A 25,047-nucleotide genomic window follows, 5' to 3' on the forward strand; every position below is an offset into this window, starting at 1 on the left:
GTTTAAACATGCCTTCTTGAAAAAACCCCTGTAGTTTCTTGAATCCATGGTACTGGTTAAAAGCTGTGTTTTCAATCTTCCTGGAGGTTCTTGTGCAAAGGTTTGGGTCAGTCACAAAGTGCAGTATAAGGCAGGTGGGCAGTTTATACTTTGTACTGCCAATATTACTGCACGGTTTATAATTATAGTATCAATACAAACAATATTTAGATATACAGTACTAGTAAGTTTGATGCCACAACGCCACTGTTGCAAAAGACAGCTGCATCATACAACTTAAATTATTACGAAAAGGAAAATTAATGCAAAAAGAGATGTAAAGCCTTGACCCCAAAGAAAAGTCCAGTGAATGATGAAGACATCAAGACATTTGTTACTTGATAAATTATCTGCACTTGGAGTGAAAAAGTTGTCATAACTTTAAAGATGATCTGCTGCTGATTACCTGGATCAGGTGTGTTTAGCCAACAAGGTGCTTCAACGACAGGTGGGTTGGAAAACATGTTGGACATGGCAGGATTCTGACACCCCTGCCTTAAAAAAATATTCAGACACTATTTGGCAAATTTTAAACTGAATTACAGTCATTCTGTCAAATAGATTGTGTGTTTTGTTTGTGTAGGTATGTATACAAGTCCAAATATGTCTATTTATGATTATGAGCAATTATAAAACCAAGATGATAAATTAATTTTCTCTTCTTTTTATTGAATTTATTTCTTAACGTGTTGCATTTATTCTTGATATTTGACTTTTTTTCTGTTTTCTTTATGAAGTTGTTATGTAAATATAAAAGCACTACAGATATAAGACAATATTTACAAAAAAATGTTTTTGTACAAATCTTTGACTTTACAAATTTGACTTTTTTCCCATTTTATACCTATTTAGGAACATGGAGACTGAAAAAACTGAAGGCAAATGCATCAATATGACATAATAGGAAACTTGGTTAGTTATAAGACTGGCTTGAGGAAAATCCAGGAGAAAGAAGGAACAAAACAAAGACCAGGCTGCAGGTTTAGTAACACTAATAATACATTGTTGCTACACAGTGTGACAAGAGCTCCAAACAACACAACACAAAAGAATGACTGAAATGGAGACAGAAAACACAAAAGCACAACACACCAACACTGAGAAGTAGGGAATGGGTCCTTAAATACTGAGACTAATGACTAAGTGCAGGCAGCTGTGACTGATCCATGGAAAAACTGTCATTTTCCTTATAATATTTTCCTAATACTATGATTAAATAAAGCAATGTTCCAATGAAAGTTGTCAGACGTTAATATTGTAAATGTATAATTGCTCAAGAGCAGACACATCTTGAATGATCTCAACTTGCAGACTGAGCCCCATGCCTTATAAAAAGTCACTTATTCAAGCTCTCACAGTCTTAATGACAAGCTGACTGGCAAAGCCAATTACGAGTACATTTACTGTAGACAAAGTGTTTCTGCGGAATGACAACGGGGAAGGGGACTCTTCTTGAGCACAGCATGACATCTTCATACTGTGAATTTAAATGACACTATATGTTAAGCTGGCACAGTTTGCTGTCTGACAGATCTGTAAGCCTGCAGACATGCAGACATACTAACTATGTCAGTTAAATGCCTGGATACATTTAACTGAGCTTCTTGAGGCATTTCCTCTCATTACTGCAACAAACGCAGTCAGCCTCATTGAAATGTCAGCATTGCGGACATAAAAATAACTAAACCAGCAAGTACGTCTGTGTGGACTGACTGGAACTGACTCGAGATTTCCTACTTCTTAAAATCTAAAATGTGTTTTCTTGTCATTTGTTTAAAGTTTCAGTAGTCAAAATGAACACAGGAACTACAATGGAGACAATAACAACAAAAGCATGCTTGTACCACACCTAAAAGTGCTGTCTTTACTTCATAAAAAGTTCAACTTTTTTTGTTTTTTATTATTAAAATCAACGGAAACATTCATTTTTCATTTTTGGCCTTTTTTTCATTTTTTGTTAATTTCTCCCGACAAATTGAACAATAGTCATAGACAATTTGTCTTTGACTATGACTCATCACATAGATAATCAACTCCCAAAGTCATAAATTTGAATGATAGCAATTAAGCGTCCCCAGTAAACCAATTATTCTCCTCTCCTGCTAGGGTTGTCATGCTTTCATGTTGACAGTGAGAGAACACCTCTTCTGCCCTCACAGGTGCAAGTTAGCTTAAAAAGCAAGTTTAAAGTAACAAATGCCAGATAAATGTCAGCATGGCGTGACTGATGAGTGACCATCCTGCCTCATGCTGGCACTGTTCGCAATGGGCTGTCTTCATACGTATCCTAAAGCATAATTCGTGTTTTGGAGGTGTATACTTCACCCTTTTTGATCTTTATTTCTTCTGTTTTAGCCTTTTTTATACTTTGAAAAGGAGAGCATTCAGTTGTAGTGTCATTTAGCATTACACCCCTTTAAATTCCCACTACAGTCTTCCTTTGATTTATTTTCAAAGCGTCCACAGTGGTCTTTTAGTCATGATTATGCTATTTTGAGAGATAGATAGAGAGAGAGATAGAGAGAGAGAGAGAGAGAGAGAGAGAGAGAGAGAGAGAGAGAGAGAGAGAGAGAGGAGGAGAGAGAGAGAGAGAGAGAGAGAGAGAGAGAGAGAGAGAGAGAGAGAGAGAGAGAGAGAGAGAGAGAGAGAGAGAGAGAGAGAGAGAGAGAGAGAGAGAGAGAGAGAGAGAGAGATTACACACAATGACCAGGGGAGTTTAAAGTGACTTGTGACACGGAGATGAGAGCAGAAGCTGGGAATGACCCTACACTGTTGCCTCTATTTTGTTCCTGTTTAGGGATTTGTGAAGAGGCTAGACTTCATTTTCACTTATAAGACTCTCAAACACTGGGGGAACGAGCGGTGGTCAGATCCAGTCAGCTTCAATTACACTCCCTTGTACTTTTCCCAGAGGTACACTGCAGGTCCTTTAAGGGGAAATCAATGAGGTGACAAATTGTTGTGGACAGCCACCCCTTTTATTTCTTACATTGTTGCATGTCTGCCTCAATGCACCTGTAAGCATATATGTGTGTGTTTATTTGAGTGGACTCCTTTTGTCGTCTATGCATAATACTTCATGGATGAAAAACACTATTTATGATATTTAGGGATTTGATTTGATAGCGTTTTATTGGTTCATGAACATTTGTGTTTACGTTTTCCTATGGGTGCTTTTACACCTCACCTTCAGATTCTGTTACTGTTTTGCTTTGTTTATAGATTTCCACAGTGACAGAGATGAAATTACTTAAATAGTTGGTAAATGTCAAACTCTGCATACCAAAAATTGATACACGCTAACATTTTTGTAATTATTTAATATTTGAATTGCATTTTTAGATGAAGGAAAGAAGTTGTCGCTGCAATTGTCGACATTTAAAAGTGTGATTGTGTCACACTATATTGCAGTCAACATAATATTTTGTCTGTTTATTTGGTTGTAAAGTAGCCTCCAATGATTTTTAAACAGAGTTAGTCAGATGTCTGCATGATGGTTTGCATATACTGTAGTACAACATTTTGATTATGAACATTATTTGTGACAAGCTACACACTGATGTAGCAGTGAGTTCCTGGCAGCCTCCTCATCTTTATTTTGGTGCTTTTGAATGCATTATTTATTCTAGTTGATATGTTATGCTGTTTAAACCTCAACTTGCATAGTACAGTGTTCCACTTGACATCATCTGCTCTTTGGTTGAAAAATGCCTTTGCAGCTGATCTGTTTGACTTTTCCTTTTTTTTTTCCAATTATTTCAAATCTTATCAAAAAAAAAATTCTCTGTTTTAAGAAAAATGAAAACATTTCAGGATTATTGTCTGGTGTTTGATAGGGCTAACGTTGAGGCTGAATTTGTCTCACCATGTTCTTTTAGAGTAAACACATTCAACTCAATTTAAGCTTGTAGTTTGAAAATAAACAGATGTCTTCGACATCCTTTTAACTCCAGAACTGTTTCATCATCCTTGTAAGTAGTTCAAGGTTTGAGAGTATTATTTTTTTTTACATCTGTTTTGTTTTCCTTGTTTTTATTTCCCTGACATCCTCCCATCATGCCCACAAAAGGACACCGTATTAATGGTACACCTCTCTGTTTTCTTTTGTTTTCACAGGAAAAGAAGAATACGTTGCAACCTTCAAAGGATCGGAGTTCTTCTGCTACGATCTGTCCTTGAACCCGATTCAAAGCAGCAGTGATGAAATCACATTGTCATTCAAAACCCTTCAGAGGAATGGACTGATGCTGCACACGGGCAAATCTGCTGATTACGTCAACCTGGCACTGAAAAATGGGGCAGTCTCACTCGTCATTAATTTGGGGTCTGGAGCCTTTGAAGCTCTTGTGGAGCCAGTCAATGGGAAATTTAATGACAATGATTGGCATGATGTCAAAGTAACACGGAATCTACGTCAGGTAACAGTACAAAGAATAATGCAGAGACTGATTCAATGAACTAAAACAAATGTTCATAAATCATTGCCATCATGAAAAACATAATTTTTACCAGATTTTACAATCGGACTACTAACTTGAATTAAAGTGGTTTAAGGTGAAGACTAAAACAAGACCACAGGGGAGCAGGGACGTCTAAATTCCAAACAGCTATTTCTGTGATAGAAGGCAATTTAAATTCATTTTAAGGTATTTAAATGGATCTCATTATATTGCAACTACACAGTAGCAAAAAACTTCAATATAATTTTTGTTTTATAAAACTGAGTGGAAAGTAAAGATCGTCTCTTATTTGGATTTCAAGATGAGTTCTTTCTTTTTTTCAACAGATATTTTGTTTGTGCCTTCATCCCAACCAAGTCTGTGAATATCCAACTTTGTATTCAAGGAAAGTCAATGTCCTTTAGTGACATGTAAATCAACTCTAAAAAATATTGTATACTATATTTGTAAGTGTTCTTTTTTTTTTAGTGTGGACTCAATCATCATGTTTTTACTGACGCGTTCAAAATTATCAGCAAAATCTGCCCATATGGCAGTATTACATACCATTCTGGGGATATTCACTTCAGAATACCTCATAGGCTTACAAAACAAACAGAAACTATGAGGTAGCTTGACATATCTGCATGTAAACAGTGCAGCTAAAACAGTTTTGAGTTTAATCCCAGTATTGTTGTTGAGGAAACTAACTGAACAACTTGTGCCAGGACAGCTTATAGTAAATTGGTTCAGGAAACAGTGAGAGTCCTCAGCATGACTGCAGTTTCATCCCGTCTGTGATTAGTGGTGAAAGACCTCTCGCTGAGGCGCACATAGACACTCTCCCATGAGCTTTAGGCTTCACCTCCACCTCCGTGTTAAATCAGCCACTACTGACTTGGTTGTTGTTAGCTGCGGTGGGTAAAAGTGTCTTTTTGCTATTGGTCAGAATCTGATCACTAGTTGGTTTAAGCAGGTTGTTTTTTTTTACAGGATTTTTTTTTCCCCCTGTACTTCAGGGCTACTTGTGCGTGGAGGACCGGATTGACCATATGGCAGTTGAGATATTCTTGTACACACACGCACACAGACACACATATGCACTTAAAGAATTTAAAAAGGGGGGGAAAAAAAGCTTTAAATTTGGCTCAAATGGTAGAATGTGCAGATTTCCTTTTCTTCTTCGGAATATGACAATTTGTTTTAGAAAGTAGATTATTAATATTAGCCTTATTTCCACAAGTACCAGTGTTGACATTAAATAATACTATTCTGGAAAACACTATAAAGGAAAAAAAAAACATAAAATGTTTTGTTCTTCTTAGAAGATTTATATATTTTTTTCTTTTAAAGAGATTTGGAGGTATTTTTTGGCTGTTTTAGAATGCATAAGTACACCAATAATGTTGTGTGCAATGCATTTAATCATATTCGGTAATTCCTAAAATTGTTGCTGTTTGTCAATTTTTTGTTTCAGATTAGATTGTTTATATACATAAGGTTTTTGCTTTATATATATCCGTCTATATTCAGATATTTATTTATCTATAATCTAAAACTACCTAAACTTGTTCCTGCTTTCTTGTTGGGAATTGTAAGTCTTCACCTGATGACCAAAAAATGCTATTTTGCAAAGTCATCAAATTGATTAATGGAAAACCTATGAGTTTGGCTTTAACCTGCATTTAAATTGTAAAAAGGAAAGGAGACATTTGAGCGCTTGCTCTGTGGAGGAATCAAAATTTTCCATCCTTCTCACACCTCGTCGGGGTCCTCTTTGCGTTCTCCCATTGCAGTAAAGTCATCCTAAAGTTCATCAGTAAGACCAAACGAGAGGTAATGTATGGTATGAACACCAGAAAGTCCGAAATGCTTCATTGGCAGATGGTCTTAATGTTATAAATAAATAAAAGACAAAAAATAAAACTGAGCTTTAAAATGGTCTTACATAAAGAACATCCTAAAGAGGGTCAAATGATGTGCTTTAGGCATTTAGGCTTTTTTATTTATTTATCTTTTTTTGGAGTCTTGATGTCTTTTGTACGACTTTGATGAGCAAATATGTGTCCGGATGGTGACAATGGTTCAAAACCACCATAGAGAATTGGTTGAGCTCTTGCTCTGGAGAATTCCTGTTATTTTCCTCTATCAGCTTTTTTCTTGTTAAACTTATTTTGCCCTTCTTTCTCTGTTACTAACATGCTTTGGAAACAAACTAACATCATTCATGGAATGTGCCATCATACTAACCAATATGATTTTTGCTGGTTAAGGATGTACTAACAGTATTGACCATCATATATTATTTAAGTAACAATCGTTATTCTGTTCACAGTTTTTAATTTCCTTTCTCCCCCCTTTTCCACAAAGCACTCAGGCATTGGACACGCTATGGTAAACAAACTACATTGTTCGGTAGATATCATTCTAATTGTTTCTTAGTTTGGGTTTGCCGTGTGTTTTCTTTTCTTTTCTTTTTTATTTTGTATTTTATTTTTAATTTAACTGTAGACGTCATTTACAAAAAAAGGAAAATTGCGGTTGGTACTCCTCTGCTTACTTTATAAATCTTTTTCTTTTTTCAGTTTCTCGGTGCATTCATTGATTTCACCTTCCTTATTTCACTTGTATCCTGTCCAGTTCTTTTGACTCACTCTTTTAGGAGCATCATTTCGAGCCTTTGCATCAGGCTGTGGTTAAAAATGAGGACTCCCTGCTGTCCGGCTGGTCTGATGCTCTTTGGCTCAGCCAGTTGTATCCCCCATTGACTTTGCATGGCATGCTCTTTTGACTACATGTTGCAAATGTTAGTCTTCCCATTCGTCAACCGTAATGTGACAGTACAGCTGTGTTTGTCTTTTTTCTGTATTCTGGTTTCCTTTTGTGGTTTTTACAGTGTCCGTGAGCTTTTGCAAGCATCTGACTTCGAATCAAGTGTCAATATGCAACTTTTTTATTTCCAGAAATGTTTATTGTTTTTATAAACATAAAAAAGACAAATACACGCATGCTCTTTACCTGTTTTGTTTTATAAATCTATCCTAAAAGGGTCATTGTGCTATTTATACAGCATGTGCTCCTTCCCTAACCAAGTGGCACGTTTTGTTTTGTTTTGTTTTGTTTTGTAGGACTGCTAGATGTACTAATATAGATACTAGTTAAACTAACATCTTGGTAACATTTTACTAACTCCATTTTTGTGTCTGCTAAAGTATTTTAAGTTGCAGCCAAAACAATACTAACACTGTAGTATGGGTAGTTTACTAACGCTAAATAGTGTTGCATTCCTGTAAAGGCTTGGAGCCTTCCTACTAATAAAACTAAACAAAATACAAATAAATAAATAAAAACAAGAAAAAAGACTGAAAACAGACATGAAAATGGGATTTGGAATAAGTTAATTTAGAGGCTTTTTTGCCCCGCCACAAAAAAAAAAAGAGAGACAAAAGGGGATTATAATTGTAGTGTGTAGGCTGTCTGAGTATAGCATGTCTTTTCCCTGTGCTTCTTTATGTAGGTAACAATATCCGTAGATGGGATTCTGACCACCACAGGGTATACACAAGAAGACTACACCATGTTAGGCTCTGATGACTTTTTCTATGTTGGTGGGAGCCCTAGTACAGCTGACCTGCCTGGATCTCCAGTTAGCAACAACTTCATGGGCTGCCTGAAGGAGGTAAGCAGTGCTTGTATGAACTGTTGGGCCGACGAGTGTCCTCGATGCAGCCATTTTCATTTCAGGGCTTCAGTGCAAACTCATTTACCAAATAGCTGATCCTATCTTTTCTTAGTATTTCTCTTTTGCTAATATTGTTTTCCTTCTATTTAGACAATAAAGTAATATTACATTACGTCTTTTTTGCTTTTTCTGAACACATAATACGTAACACGCACACGTACGACTGTCTTGAAGTGGAATTTACTACTGGCTTCTTACAGCTCTGTGAGATGCACATCAAAGAGGAGCATTGATCCAGAGATCAGTTAGTTGAATTTTCATGAGCAGTCATGCAACTGACACACAACAGAGTACTATTGTTGCAGAGTAGTAGTCCAAGCCCTCTTCTAGACTGATAGTACTTTAAAATGCGAAACTGAAACCAACCTTAATGTTTTATGTGTGGTCTATGTGTGCTTAGTACAGTTTATGTACATGTCTATTTTAACATATAACGTGAAGGCTTTATTGACTGAATTGATTTGTATTTTATTTCATGACATTTCTTTGAGGTTTTTCGAACTGCCTCCAGTGTGGGATGTCTCCTACACCAGCGGGTTGGAGAGTCTTAAGGAATTCCAGTTTAATGAACAGACACAGTAAAGACCACATGTTCACTGGCTTTGAACTGCTCATTATAAACTTGGTTGTTGAAAGACTGTCTTACATGTCTCTGGGTGGCTGTAGTTGTGGTGACAAAAGATCACAGCCTTAGTCATCTTCTAACTACCCAGGATACTCTGGTACAGTCTTTGGATCCATGAAAATAACTACGCAATAACTTACATTTGTTACACTTCTACAATACTTCCAGGAGAAAAAAATATTTGGCTTTTCTTAAAAGGAAAAAAAAATCAAAGTTCCCTTACTGATCTTTTAAAAGGCAGTTTTGGTATTGCAAAATTCCACAATAGTTTAATATAATAAATATTAATGTCTGTTAAAGAGCAGTTTGTAGCCAAGCAGCAATTTGTTTTCTGTGTATAAAAAGCTGAGTGTTACACAGATCAACTCACTGAACAGTGTGGAAAAAAAAGAGTCCTATTGCAGGTGTGAAAATGGTGAGAAGTCATATGACTTGTGGTTAAAGAGGGCAGCGGTCGCTGATGTATGACATGTTATAGAATTTGTGTGCAGATTCCAGTCTGAGCTGCCTGTCTGTCTGTCACAATGGCAAAACAAACGGTGGTGCAGTAATAGCTCAGTTGTCACAGCCCGACTTTGGAGACAAATTATTGCAGCACTAGTGCAGCACCAGGCGTAGTTCAAACCAAAGCTTTTTTTAATTCTGAAACGTGCCCTTTGTCTTGGCTATAAAAATTGATTTGGGTTTATTGGCTGTATCTATTCCACCTTTGCCTTGATGACTCATGTCCAGCAGGCAGATATATTAGTATATATCCCTTTATTTCTCTTCTTTTGGTGCGATGTGCTAGGAATTTCTTGCTTTTACATTTGTATTTCTTTAAAATAAAGATAAAAGAAATAGGAATAAATGCAACTATCCTTTTTAGAATTTCAATGCAGATACATTTAGCCTAATCTGTCAGTCAGAACATTTGAAATACATTTAGATTTGATGTTGTTTTTCTTTTCTTTTTTTTTACCTAATTCTGTAGCAGTGAGGTGAGCTATATGTACAGGACCAGCTTAGATGCTGTATATCTGACTCAGTGATAAACACAATGCCCTGTGCAAACCTGATCCCACTGAAGGGGTTCCCAATTTCAGGTGAATGCATATTATAAGTATAAAAAAGCAAAGCTCAGTCAAATTTGTACAGAGGAAGCAAGAAGATACACTGTACTGTTCAAATATTTTTAAAGACCGACTCTGATGAAGATTGTGCTTTTGGTGTTTTTACCGTGTTCTGTTCTTCATTGTTTTGATGATGGAGGACATATAATAAGAAAATTAAGCTAATATGCATTTCTGAGAGGTTCTTTGTTTATCCAAATCATTGTGAATCAGGAGCAGATGAAAAAAAAGTACCGTATTTTCCGGACTGTAAGTCGCTCCGGAGTATAAGTCGCACCAGCCCAAAAATGCATTATAAAGTAGAAAAAAACACAGATAAGTCGCACTGGACTATAAGTCGCATTTTGACGGGAAATTTATTTGACAAAATTTTAGACCAAGATATAATAACTTGCACAAACTCAAATGACACATTCATAGCAGACTGTTTACATAATAATTTCACAGTAATTCTTTCTCAGACTTATTTATTTATTCCTTTCATGAAGCATCATTGGCCAACTAATACTCTGTTTTCATCCTGTATTTGTAGAAACAGTTGTAATTTTTATTGCATTTCTGAATCTATGAAATCATTGGAAAATAGAATATTATGTTGTTAGCCTTCAAGATCTTACTGTATAAAAAGGTTGCTGATTCTCTGAGTCACTTAACATACTCTTAACACTTAACATACCTCATACATCAAATTGACCCAGGAACATCATCTCTGTTCCTCACAAATGAACATAACAGGAGGGTAAACAATGTATTTATTTCAATTTAGTTCTAATATAAGTCGCTGCGGAATATAAGTCGCACCCCTTGCCAAACTATGAAAAAAAGGGCGACTTATAGTCCGGAAAATACGGTAGTTTGAAAAAGAGCTTATTTGTGAGACAGAAAACACGCTGGGTGGGCCAGAAGCTCCCTGCTCCACTCCATTCTGATGCATCCCCTTGCAGACAAATAGATCCATGAACGTCTTTGACTTTCTCGTTAGAGCTGGAATCTGAAGCAAAACTGTACGGCCGGATAGCCCCTTTTGGTAATGTTAGGTTGGGGGTGTGAGGAGCTGTAAGCTAGCAGGACACCATGTAAACTGAGAGCTCTCAACAACAAGGAGGGGAAGGGGGTGCAGAAACTATATCCTAGAAAAAGACAGGTTTTTTTGGGCTAAAAATTGGATAATCAGAATTAAAAAACCACTGGGAACGCTTTGAAAATAGATCTAAAGTTGATCAGGGTGGGTCCTATAATAAACATTTACTGCACTTATCCAGTTGACTTTATATCGTCACAACCAGCCTAATTTATTTATTATGAAGGTTTGGACAGTGTGAGACTAGATTCTATTATACATCTATTATCTTTGTAAAGTGTCCTCATACCACATCCAAACACAGGAAATGTGTCTACATTTCTAGAGTTGAAACAAAGTTAGATGGCCTACAGTGCCTTCTTCTGATCTTGAGAAACCTCTCACAAAGATATTTGCCCTTAGAGCTTCAAAGGAGCTGTAGATACATTTAAACTGATTAAACCAAATGAAGATTTGATAATGATGAGGTAATGGCCATATCCATCTTTAGCATCACTGTTGACAATTACTGCTCTACACAACATGCCATTAAGAGTGCCACTGTACAAATTGCAGCTGGGTCTTAGTTTATAGAGTTTGCTTTCTTTAACACACACACCCTGCATTAATATATGTATATACTATGACAAGTTTATGCTTAAGCAGGTTTTATAATGCAATTCTTGTCCCAGCAAAATTTTTCCTGATTGTGAATCTGCTCATTAATGTTTTGAGAAGTTTATCTGTTTATTTGTAGGGTTAATTTCATGTAACTACCGGTACTATCTAAAAGCAGAGAGCCAAGTATTTAGTTGATCCACAAAAAACAAAAAACTACAGTCCTTCCACTTACTTTTTAGTACTTTAAGTATAGTGTTTTTTTTTTTTTTTGTATTTGCTTTTCTTAACCAAATCCACTGTGATACTAACAAATAATTTCTTCCAAACCACTAACATAGTTGCTTTGCAGCTTCATGTACTCTTACCTGTCAGTTGACTGTAGAGTTCAGGTAGAAGATTTTCTTTATATTATTCTCAGCACAGTGTGCACTTTTTGAAGGCTTCCTTCACACAGCAGAAGAAAGCAGGTTGATATGTGTTTGACATTGTGTGCTTTTGCCAATACAGTGAACAGGTGAAGTTGACTACATCATGTAATGTTTGAAGCATCAAAAAAACTTGCTTCTGACTGCGCTATTATTCTTTCACAGATCAAACGGCACTGGCAACTGCAATGGAACAAAATACATTGTCTGCGTACTTTTCAGTTTTTTCTTTTCTTTTTTTCATGAATTACTGTAATATGATTTATTCTTTTGAATTCAATGTAGGTTGTCTACAAAAACAACGATGTGAGACTCGAGTTGTCCAGGCTGGCAAAGCAGGGCGATCCCAAGATGAAGATCCACGGGACTGTGGCCTTCAAATGTGAAAACGTGGCCACTCTGGACCCCATCACATTTGAGACGCCCGAATCTTTCATCGTTCTGAACAAGTGGAATGCTAAAAAGACAGGCTCCATCTCCTTTGACTTCCGCACCACAGAGCCCAACGGCCTTCTCCTTTTCAGCCACGGCAAGCCCAAACAGCAACCCAAGGATTCCAAGAGTCCCCAAACCTTTAAGGTGGACTTCTTTGCCATTGAGATGTTGGAGGGCCACCTGTACTTGTTGCTTGACATGGGCTCAGGAACTACAAAAACCAAGGCGGTCAATAAGAAAGTCAACGATGGCGAGTGGTACCATGTGGACTTTCAGCGTGACGGACGATCAGGTAAATTTCAATTTCATCAATTTAGATGTAGAACCCTCAACACGCAAGGTTTGACAAATTGCAAGGAGCATGCTTACATTTCTTTTTGCCTACTAGCTGCCCTGGAGCACTCAATGTTAAAGGTGTTTGCATGTTTTTATATGATAGGGAGCTTTATATTCTGTTAGACAAGTGCAGACTTCTGCATACAATGCATAATTCAATAGAAGGCTTCGAAAAGGAACTCTGCTCTGGATAAATTATTTAACAACAAAAAAGTACTACTCCTGGGTCACAGCTGCATTTTCTGAGATTGTTTTGATTATTCACAGAATTGCCGATACTGCTTCCACCAAACATTTAAGACACATTTAAAGTAAAGTTTTTAAACCAGATTCCTACTGTGACTATTTTCGCCACAAGAAAACTTAGCTCCTCTCCCAATGTGTCCTTTAAGCCTTCGGTTGCTGTGATGTGGTCTCTGTTGAATTGCTTATCTAAGCAGCAATTTGTTAGTGTGAGCTTCAAGCCATGGCTTTGCAATGTCATGCTTTAAATTAGATATACCCCTTGACCATGTTTTCCACTCAATCTCAAGAGGTGGAAATCAGATTAACTGTTTCATTACCCTCAAAACAATTATGGGGTGTAGTTCAAAACTGAACCTGACACAGCTGAAATGACACAAAAAAATCTGTTTGTAAAATATAAATACATTTTATGGCAATTTGTATTTTTAATGAATGATGAATTTTTAAATGTATTCATATCTAAACAAAGGTTATTTTGTATTTATTAGTTTTTAAATTAAATCACTAATTAATTAGGCAGAAAAAAAATACTTCTTATATTTTTAAAACATATTTGAGGTAGAGTTTTCTGATCTATTCAAAAAACCATACCTGAGATTAATTTTAACATCATAATTATAACAATGCTGTTGAATACAAACAACATATTACGATGACCAAATCTAGCTGCAGCAGTGTAGATTAACACAATTTCCAGCAAGCAGTGTGGGACAATCAGTCTGCAATTTACTCACAACACAGGTGCAGCTCTCTATTTAAGAAATATGGGCGATGTCAGCATTACGTTAATTACCTACTCAGTTAAAATGGCTAAACCTGAAAAACAAGCCATCTTGCCATAAATACAGGATTCTGTGAGCTGGAATTGTTCAGCCTCAGTTTTGCTAAATAATTGTGGAAAACAATTGCAAAACAACAAAATTTTTTCTTGTAAAAAAAAAAAGAACAAAACTTAATTAGCTTTTATTTTTATTCTTATTGTTTTCATGTCACCTTTTTTTTGGTCAAAACTGAGACAATTCCAAACAAAAATTACTTTTAAATATAATCAAAATTAAAGCTACAAGTAGCATTTAGCGGGCCCGAGCACGTGCGACCGCATGGCACGAGCGACCCCCCCCGTGAGCAACGCCCTGCTCGAGCCATTCTCGTCGTCTTTTCTTGTCCATTCTGGAGCTCCAAGCTAATGTTAATACGACAGCAGCCTGGGGGGGGGGGGGGGGGGGGGGGCTGTAATCTGTTGCCTTAAGGGACAAAGACTTTTGCATATAGCATGAAAAAAATTCAAGCAATGATGATAATTGCTATCACTGTCCCTAAGGATGAGAACAATAGAACTCATTCAATTTCCACTACAATGTCTAGATGAGTGTCAGCTATGTCTGATAACTTGGCCAATTAGCTGGACCGGGATCTTGCAAAGTGCAGGTGGTTAACGTCCAGTGTGATGAGTCTGTGGACGGCAACAGTACAGCATAGCTTTTGGTTTCCACAAGAGAAGAACTCCTGACACATCTGCCCTAACAGACAACTACAAGAGGAGTTGAAATGTATAACACGGTGAAGGAGTTTTTGTGCAGAAAAAGGTACAATTAGAAAAGCTGGTAGCAGTGACTGCAGATGGGACTCCTGCTATGATCAATAGACAAACAGGTTTCATCACTCACTGTAAAGCTGACCCAGACTTTCCAAAATGTCTGCATTACTGCTGCGTCATTCACCAGCAGGCCTTATGTGCAGAAGTGATTGGCTCTGGACATATAATGACTCTTATTCTGAAAATCGTAAACAACCTCAGCTGCAAAGCAAAACAGCACAGGATTTTTAAGGTGCTATTGGAGGAGATGTCTGTTGAATATGGTGAATATGAACATTGTGAATCTGAACTTGCATTCTTGACTGACATTACTGGAAAACTAAACCACTTGATCTGCGAGCTGCAAGACAATGGCAAAACTATTTTTTTTTGACCAGCCTGCCTTAGCCAGTGTTTTTCTTGTGGGGATCTTTTCTGCCAGGGCTTGTCAGCTTGGTCAGTGGATGTTGCTGCAGTTGTCTCCCTTGCTGGGACAGCTGGAGTTAAACACAGCAGCTCACGGCTCTGAAGTGGACCCCGTTGCTGTCCCAGTCTGGATGGGCACTGTGGCGATGTTCCAATGGCCAGGCTAGCTCCTGGTATAAAGAGATTCCCAAATACCATTTCCTAACCGCAGAGCCAAGGATGTGTTTACATGTTTAGGTCAAAAATGTGATGGACATCTTTATGTTGTCTATTGATGTAAGTTTAAACCTAAACATGCCACCCTGTTATTAATCCAGTTGATATGGTTCTCCATCTGTGTCTAGGTGATAGAAAAGCATTTTTTTTTATATTTAGAGCTCTAAGCAAACAAACAGTTGTCTATATAAAAGAGCTTTTACAATTGTGCACTTTTAGCAGGTCTCTGAGTTCATGTGACCAATGTATGGTGGATTTTCACAGACCTTGTTTAAAACTGAAGGTGAGAGAGACTTAGAGAAATGGCTTCATTGTTCTGGAGTTCTTTGTTTCATCCACAGAAGAGTAGAATTGGTGATTGATTTTGAAAAGCTGCTGAAAAAGTATCTTTTTCAAATTGCAATTTCTAACTTGGGTTTTACATTTTGTGTTCCATTTTTTGTGCTTTATTTGGGAAGCATTTGTTATTTGTTTGGTGTTTTTAAGGTTCTGCAAATATACACATCATTTTTTAGAGACATTTGTTATCAGTTGTGTTTGTTGATTTGTAGTTTAATTTCATTGGATGTATAGATGTCGTGTGGGGGGGAGGCTCGAGAGCAGGTAGGACCCAGGCGCAGAGACGGGAGGCAAACGGGTTCAGGGCAAGTGGGTTTATTTAACTAACAAAAAGCGCTGCAGAGCAGGATGACAAAACTAAAAACAAAAACTTACTGTGGCATGGCAAGGGACATGGACGCCAGACAAGAAGACGTGATCAACATGAGCAGAAGTTAATGGACCAGCACAGGAGGAAGGCAGAGACAAGACTTATATACAGACAGGGCAGACAAGACACAGGTGAACACGATTAGGGCAGATGGGGACCAAAGGAAGTAAAACTCAAGAAACATGACAAGACAGGAAACCTTTCAAAATAAAACAGGAAGCAGAACCAAACAAGACAGAACAAGAACTAAAGCGAAAAACAAGACAGCAAACTGAAACCATGACAATAGAAAGGAAAAGAAGTTCAAACATTGATTATAAAAAAGGATATAAGAGATAAAAAAAAAAGAAAAAGGAAAAGAAAAAATATAAAATATTGATTTAATTGCATTTTGAATGAATAAAAAACAATGATTAATAGAATCAGAATCAGAATCAGAAATCAGAAAAAGTTTTATTGCCAGGTTCAGTAGAGCGCACTTTACAAAACGAGGAATTTGACTTGGTGTATAGTGCAATTAAGAATAAGTTAAAAATTAAGTTAACAACAACAACACACTATATACAGTAGAGTAAGGTGAATTAAAGTGGGAGCACAGATGGGCTGGGATGGTGGGGCCTGTAAGTGGCACCGACAGTCCTTTGGTGGGCGGGGGGGGGGGTCACCTGGGGGAGTTGGGGTACTGTTCAGCAGGCTGACTGCAGTGGGGAAGAAGCTGTTCTTGTGGCGCGAGGTCCTGATGGACCGGAGCCTCTTGCCAGAAGGGAGGGGCCGAAAGAGATTATGTCCTGGATGAGAGGGGTTGGCTACAATCCTGGCTGCCCGCCTCCAGGTCCTGGAGATGTGCAGCTCCTGGAGAGACGGGAGGTGGCAGCCGATCACCTTCTCTGCTGAGTGGATGACGCGTTGCAGCTTGGCCTTGTCTCAGAAACTGTTAAATATTAAATATTTGTGAATAAAATAGAATGGAATTACATGAGTTGCTGTGAGCACAGCTTAATAAATATCAAGTTATTGCACAGTGACCCGGTTAGACAGTCAGGATATTGCACGCATTGTAGTAAAATTAGAGTGAGGTGTGGTTGGTGGACGTATGTGCATTCCGTATGATAATTGCCTGTGGAAAAAAGCTGTTTCTTAGTCTGTTTGTCCTGGTTCTGATGGACCTGTACCTCCTTCCAGAGGGCAGCAGTTCAAACAGAGGGAAAGCAGAATGGGTGGAGTTAGTGGTGATGCTAGTCACTCTGCTGAGGCAGCGAGACTGGTAAATGTCCTTCAGTGAGGGGAGGGGGCAGCCGATGATCCTCTGCGCTGTCTTTACCACTCTCTGGAGACTCTGCCGTTCTGCTTCAGTGCAGTGGGAAAACCACACTGTGATGCCATAGGACAGAATGCTCTCAATGGTTGAGCGGTAGAACGTTACCAGCAGCTCCTGGCTGACGTCGTTCCTCCTAAGTTTTCTCAGGAAGTGCAGGCGTTGCTGGGCCTTCCTGATGACAGTCATGGTGTTGTTAGACCATGTGAGGTCAGCAGAGATGGTGGTGCCCAGGAGGGTGAAGCTGTGGACCCTCTCCACACAGTTTCCATCGATGTAGAGTGGGGGTGGATCTGTTCTGTTTTTTCTGAAGTCCAGGATGATCTCCTTGGTCTTGGTGGTGTTCAGGATGAGGTTATTAGCCTGACACCACCTTGAGAGTTTCAGGACTTCGTCTCTGTAGGCCGTCTCGTCGTCCCCAGAGATCAGCCCCACCACAGTAGTGTCGTCTGCAAACTTCACCACGGTGTTGCTGGTGTGGGCTGGTCTGCAGTCTGCTGTGTACAGTGTATACAGCAGAGGACTCAGCACACATCCCTGTGTGGAGCCTGTGCTCAGCGTCCGGGTGGAGGAGAGGTGGGGGTCAAGTTTGACTGTCTGTGGTCTGTTTGTCAGGAAGTCCTTGATCCACGAGCAGGTGAGTGGGTGGAGTCCTAGTTCAGACAGTTTGTTGACCAGAATGTCAGGAATGATTGTGTTAAAGGCTGAGCTATAGTCCACAAAGAGCATCCTGGCGTAGGTGTCTCTGTGTTCCAGGTGGCTCAGCGCAGTGTGGAGGGTGATGGAAATGGCATCATCCGTTGATCTGTTTGCTTTGTAAGCAAACTGGTGGGGGACGAAGATTGGAGGGAGGGAGTCTTTGATGTGTCCCAGGAGCAGCCGCTCCAGACACTTTGTGATGACAGCAGTGAGTGCAACTGGGCGGAAGTCCGTGAGGAAGGCTGTGGATGAGGACTTTTTGGGTATCGGGATGACAGTGGATGACTTCAGGCAAGCAGGGATGAAAGCCTGAGCTAGCGACAGGTTGAAGATTTTTGTGAAGACCTGGGAGAGTTGATCGGCGCAGGCCCGCAGAACCTTTCCGGGAACTCCATCAGGTCCCGCCGCTTTCCTGGGGTTTACCCTGCTGAACATCCGTGCCATCCGTGCCACGTCCATAAAGGCATTGTTTTTATATTTAGAGCTCTAAGCAACCAAACAGTTGTCTATATAAAAGAGCTTTTACAAATGTGCACTTTTAGCAGGCTGAAAAAATTATCTTTTTAAAATTGCCATTTCAAATTTGGGTTTTAAATTTTGTGTTCCATTTTTCTGTGCTTGTATTGGAAGGATTTGTTATTATTTTGTTTAAAAGTGCTACATATTGTATATACACATAATTTATTTAGAGAAATTTGCTATACGTTGTGTTTTTTGGTTTTGTAGTTTAATTTCATTGGATTTATATTAAGGAAAAGAAGTTGCAGCATTGATTAAAAAAGGATAAAAGAGACATTTACTGTCTAAGTCTTATGTTACATCTGTAGAACTGTACTGAGAGTTGGGTTTTGTTTTGGAGCACATTCATATGTTTTGTTTGTAAAAAAAAAAGATAAAATATTAGGTTAATTGCATTTTACATGACTAGAAAAGCAATGATTATTCATAAAAATCTATGAAAGACATACAAAACAAATGAAAAAGCAGTCTGCCCTCCCTCTTGTGTCTAAACTCTTGTCACCTCACTTCTGGGTTAGTTAGCATATGAACTGGCAGCTGGTGTGTGTGTGTGTGTGTGGGGGGGGGGGGGGGGGGGGGTTGAAATTTGACTCCAGCAACAGGGATGATTGAGGAGCAGGCTGCAGCATGAGGAAAAGACTTAAGCATGTAAGAGGAAATGACATCCTACAGTTGACCAGTTCATTTTATATCTGTAAAGAATATTCAAGAAGCATTTAGACAAGTTCAGCTATATGCGTGTGAAACTTGGTGTGGATATTTGAAGCATAAGTAATTTTAAAACACACTTGTTTGGAGTCCAGACGGAAAAAGCACAGGTTTTGGGATGAATCAGGATTTTTTTAAAATCATCTGTTTCACCTGGACTTCTGAAAAAAATATGGAAGGCAGCAAACACAGATCCCTACATTTAAAAAAATAAATGGTGTTGATATATGATGATTAAGTTATGAAAAAAAATAGGTGTTTGTAGTTTTGCCTAAAAAGACGTTTTCGGACCTTTTTGGATGTAATGCTCTCTAAGATGTCACCTGTAACTTCAATCATTCTGAATTTTTTTAGGAAGCAGTAGCACATAAATGCCTATTAAAGTCTAGTCTTTGGTGCTGATAACCTAAACAGAATTTATGCTAAAAATCTTTGTTCAGTCCAAAATTGCATAGGAAAAAAAGAGGTATGAAGTTTCTCATAGACCCTATTGTGTTACATATCAAAGCTGGAGGTTATTAAAGGCATCTAATTCTGAAATCTCAGCTTCCTGAGACAAACGGCTGATTTATAATAAATTTCTATTATTTGGGTGCACATAATCGACCACTTCCTGTTACGCAGGCACCGTCAGGTGTACACCCATGAAACTTCAGATTATGAGAGAGGACCCTTCTGAGTATCTCCAGTTTTAATTTCATGCACATCGGACAAAGCAATTAGATAAAAATGGGCAGAATGTGCCCAATGCAATAACTAGGTGGCGCTATAGAGCTCGTCCAAGATTGTCATATCCATGGGTTCAGAATAGAAGCTTCATCATATCCATTGAATTTCAGTGAGATTGGACAAGGAATGTGCACGTGAGAGCAACTTTTGTGTGCATGGCGAGATGCCCAACTTTGCCGCTCTGTCACGACCACACCCCCGCATTGAAAGTTATGGTTTTTTGTCAGAGTAAACTTCAATGGCTTTTCAACAGGTGGATGTCATTTTCAGGTGTGTCGGCTCATCCTACTTAGAGCAGTGATGCTCCAAGTAAAACATGTCATTTCCTCTTGCCAGCAGGTGGCGCTACACTTTTTCCAGATTCTTTCACTGCAGATGTGTTCAGAGTCAGACTACAATCATGCATATCAATTTTGGATCAGATTGGAATATGCATGGCTGAGTTATGGCCATTTTTCTTTTCATGGCGTGTTTTCGAAACAACGTCAAATTTCTACGCGCCGCCACGGCCACAAACTTCTGTAAAAACTTAAAAGCTTTGCAATTTAACATCGGACATGTGTATAGTTTACAAAACCAAAGTTTGGAGTCATTATTCACAAATCTCTAGGAGGAGTTCGTTCTAGAAGGAGGCCTGCAAATGTCCAAAATAGAGCAAAAATGACATATTGACCTCAATATATCAGACTTCCTGTGCGAGTGACAGGTGGGTCCTTTCAGACTTTTTTGTAGGTCTCCATCTGAAGAACATGCCCTGTAAAAATCAAGCTTGTACGTTAAAGCGTATGCGGGGCGTCGGGACAAAAGTCACTGTAGGTGGCGCTGTCGAGCCATTTTTGCGCACCCATGCCAATTTCCCATAAAATACGAAATTTTTCGCGACCCCTGATGTGTGTGCCAAATTTGGTGAGTTTTGGGGTATGTTAAAGGCCTCAAAAATGCGATTCTTCCGGCAGAAGAAAAATAATAATAATTAAAGCTACAAGTAGCATTTAGCGGGCCCGAGCACGTGCGACCGCATGGCACGAGCGACCGCCCCGTGAGCAACGCCCTGCTCGAGCCATTCTCGTCGTTTTTTCTTGTCCATTCTGGAGCTCCAAGCTATTGTTAATACGACAGCAGCCTGGGGGGGGGGGGGGGGGGGGGGGGCTGTAATCTGTTGCCTTAAGGGACAAAGACTTTTGCATATAGCATGAAAAAAATTCAAGCAATGATGATAATTGCTATCACTGTCCCTAAGGATGAGAACAATAGAACTCATTCAATTTCCACTACAATGTCTAGATGAGTGTCAGCTATGTCTGATAACTTGGCCAATTAGCTGGACCGGGATCTTGCAAAGTGCAGGTGGTTAACGTCCAGTGTAATGAGTCTGTGGACGGCAACAGTACAGCATAGCTTTTGGTTTCCACAAGAGAAGAACTCCTGACACATCTGCCCTAACAGACAACTACAAGAGGAGTTGAAATGTATAACACGGTGAAGGAGTTTTTGTGCAGAAAAAGGTACAATTAGAAAAGCTGGTAGCAGTGACTGCAGATGGGACTCCTGCTATGATCAATAGACAAACAGGTTTCATCACTCACTGTAAAGCTGACCCAGACTTTCCAAAATGTCTGCATTACTGCTGCGTCATTCACCAGCAGGCCTTATGTGCAGAAGTGATTGGCTCTGGACATATAATGACTCTTATTCTGAAAATCGTAAACAACCTCAGCTGCAAAGCAAAACAGCACAGGATTTTTAAGGTGCTATTGGAGGAGATGTCTGTTGAATATGGTGAATATGAACATTGTGAATCTGAACTTGCATTCTTGACTGACATTACTGGAAAACTAAACCACTTGATCTGCGAGCTGCAAGACAATGGCAAAACTATTTTTTTTTGACCAGCCTGCCTGAGCCAGTGTTTTTCTTGTGGGGATCTTTTCTGCCAGGGCTTGTCAGCTTGGTCAGTGGATGTTGCTGCAGTTGTCTCCCTTGCTGGGACAGCTGGAGTTAAACACAGCAGCTCACGGCTCTGAAGTGGACCCCGTTGCTGTCCCAGTCTGGATGGGCACTGTGGCGATGTTCCAATGGCCAGGCTGGCTCCTGGTATAAAGAGATTCCCAAATACCATTTCCTAACCGCAGAGCCAAGGATGTGTTTACATGTTTAGGTCAAAAATGTGATGGACAGCTTCATGTTGTCTAAACATGCCACCCTGTTATTAATCCAGTTGATATGGTTCTCCATCTGTGTCTAGGTGATAGAAAAGCATTTTTTTTTATATTTACAGCTCTAAGCAAACAAACAGTTGTCTATATAAAAGAGCTTTTACAATTGTGCACTTTTAGCAGGTCTCTGAGTTCATGTGACCAATGTATGGTGGATTTTCACAGACCTTGTTTAAAACTGAAGGTGAGAGAGACTTAGAGAAATGGCTTCATTGTTCTGGAGTTCTTTGTTTCATCCATAGAAGAGTAGAATTGGTGATTGATTTTGAAAAGCTGCTGAAAAAAGTATCTTTTCAAATTGCAATTTCTAACTTGGGTTTTACATTTTGTTTTCCATTTTTTGTGCTTTATTTGGGAAGCATTTGTTATTTGTTTGGTGTTTTTAAGGTTCTGCAAATATACACATCATTTTTTAGAGACATTTGTTATCAGTTGTGTTTGTTGATTTGTAGTTTAATTTCATTGGATGTATAGATGTCGTGTGGGGGGGAGGCTCGACAGCAGGTAGGACCCAGGCGCAGAGACGGGAGGCAAACGGGTTCAGGGCAAGTGGGTTTATTTAACTAACAAAAAGCGCTGCAGAGCAGGATGACAAAACTAAAAACAAAAACTTACTGTGGCATGGCAAGGGACATGGACGCCAGACAAGAAGACGTGATCAACATGAGCAGAAGTTAATGGACCAGCACAGGAGGAAGGCAGAGACAAGACTTATATACAGACAGGGCAGACAAGACACAGGTGAACACGATTAGGGCAGATGGGGACCAAAGGAAGTAAAACTCAAAAACATGACAAGACAGGAAACCTTTCAAAATAAAACAGGAAACAGAACCAAACAAGACAGAACAAGAACTAAAGCGAAAAAAAAGACAACAAACTGAAACCATGACAATAGAAAGGAAAAGAAGTTCAAACATTGATTATAAAAAAGGATATAAGAGATAAAAAAAAAGAAAAAGGAAAAGAAAAAAGATAAAATATTGATTTAATTGCATTTTGAATGAATAAAAAACAATGATTAATAGAATCAGAAATCAGAAAAAGTTTTATTGCCAGGTTCAGTAGAGCGCACTTTACAAAACGAGGAATTTGACTTGGTGTATAGTGCAATTAAGAATAAGTTAAAAATTAAGTTAACAACAACAACACACTATATACAGTAGAGTAAGGTGACTTAAAGTGGGAGCACAGATGGGCTGGGATGGTGGGGCCTGTAAGTGGCACCGACAGTCCTTTGGTGGGCGGGGGGGGGAGGGGGGGTCACCAAGGGGAGTTGGGGTACTGTTCAGCAGGCTGACTGCAGTGGGGAAGAAGCTGTTCTTGTGGCGCGAGGTCCTGGTCCTGATGGACCGGAGCCTCTTGCCAGAAGGGAGGGGCCGAAAGAGATTATGTCCTGGATGAGAGGGGTTGGCTACAATCCTGGCTGCCCGCCTCCAGGTCCTGGAGATGTGCAGCTCCTGGAGAGACGGGAGGTGGCAGCCGATCACCTTCTCTGCTGAGTGGATGACGCGTTGCAGCTTGGCCTTGTCTCTGGCCGTGGCCGCAGCGAACCAGACTGTGATGGAGGACGTGAGGGTGGATTCGATGATGGCGGTGTAAAAGTCTACCAGCATCTTTTCAGGGAGGTGAAACTTCTTCAGCTGCCTCAGGAAGTACATCCTCTGCTGGACCTTCTTAGTGATGGAGCTGATGTTCTGCTCCCACTTGAGGTCCTGGCTGATGATGGTTCCCAGGAAGCAGAAGGACTCCACAGAGGTCACCGGGGAGTCACAGAGGATGACAGGGGGGAGGGGGGCTGGGGCCTTCCTGAAGTCCACTGTCATCTCCACTGTCTTCAGAGCATTAAGCTCCAGGTTGTTAGCGCTGCACTATGACACCAGCCTGGCTATTTCACTCCTGTAGGCCGACTCATCTCCGTCAGAGATGAGGCCGATGAGTGTGGTGTCGTCAGCAAACTTCAGGAGTTTGACAGACAGGTGACCAGCTGTGCAGCTGTTTGTGTACAGGGAGAGTAACAGGGGTGAAAGGACACAGCCCTGGGGGGATCCGGTGCTTGTGGTCCGAGTATCTGAGACGAGCTTCCCCAGCCTCACATACTGCTGTCTGTCCGTCAGGAAGTCTGTGATCCACCTGCAGGTGGAGTCAGGCACATTCATCTTGGAGAGTTTTTAATACTAAGTCTAGACAGATTTAACACAGGTTTTTGGATGAAAAAGGATTTTTTATAAATCATCTGTTACACTTTTAAGTCTGAAAAAAATATGGAAGGCAGCAAACACAGATCCCTACCGTTTTTAATTTTTTTGTGCTGATATTTGAAAGATAAGTTATGCAAAAAAATAGGTGTTTGCAGTTTTGCCTAAAAAGACGTTTTCGGACCTTTTTGGATCAAATGTTGTCTAAAAGTTCACCTGTAACTTCAATCATTCTGAATTTTTTTAGGAAAACTAAACCACTTCAACTGTGATCTGCAAGGCAATGGTAAAACTATATTTTTTATGGAACAGCCTGCAGTGTTTCTTGTGGGGATCTTTTCTGCCAGGGCTTGCCGGCTTGGTCGGTGGTTGTTGCTGTTACCAATCCAGTTGATATGGTTCTCCATCTGTGTCTAAGTGATATAATCAGAATCAGAATCGTTTATTGTCATTGTACATGGGGATACAATGAAATTGCAGCAGCCTTGGAGTGAAGGAGTTACATAAAATAAAAATAAAAATAGAATAGAAAAAGAAATACTGTATTTACAACTCTTAACAAAAAATGAACAATATGGACAGAAACTGTTAAATATTAAATATTTGTGAATAAAATAGAATGGAATTACATGAGTTGCTGTGAGCACAGCTTAATA

At 39.3% G+C, this 25,047-nt stretch overlaps 1 protein-coding gene across 46 annotated transcripts in view; it reads left to right on the forward strand.

The window, feature by feature from the left end:
• The window catches only part of LOC101159771 (neurexin-1a), a 310,837-nt gene that overhangs the window by 74,953 nt on the left and 210,837 nt on the right, over positions 1–25,047 (forward strand). For 31 of the 46 annotated variants that reach the window (XM_078932242.1, XM_078932229.1, XM_078932245.1 and 28 more), the window contains 4 exons: positions 4,156–4,457; positions 6,849–6,872; positions 7,996–8,157; positions 12,349–12,790. In XM_078932242.1, the coding sequence (XP_078788368.1) occupies positions 4,156–4,457; positions 6,849–6,872; positions 7,996–8,157; positions 12,349–12,790 (930 nt within the window). The remainder of the gene's footprint in view (positions 1–4,155; positions 4,458–6,848; positions 6,873–7,995; positions 8,158–12,348; positions 12,791–25,047) is intronic. The other 15 variants (XM_078932238.1, XM_078932246.1, XM_078932253.1 and 12 more) reach the window with 1 other exon arrangement.

The sequence above is a fragment of the Oryzias latipes genome, chromosome 15 (assembly GCF_053564925.1).
Source record: "Oryzias latipes strain Hd-rR chromosome 15, Olatipes_Hd-rR_3.1".
Taxonomy (NCBI): domain Eukaryota; kingdom Metazoa; phylum Chordata; class Actinopteri; order Beloniformes; family Adrianichthyidae; genus Oryzias; species Oryzias latipes.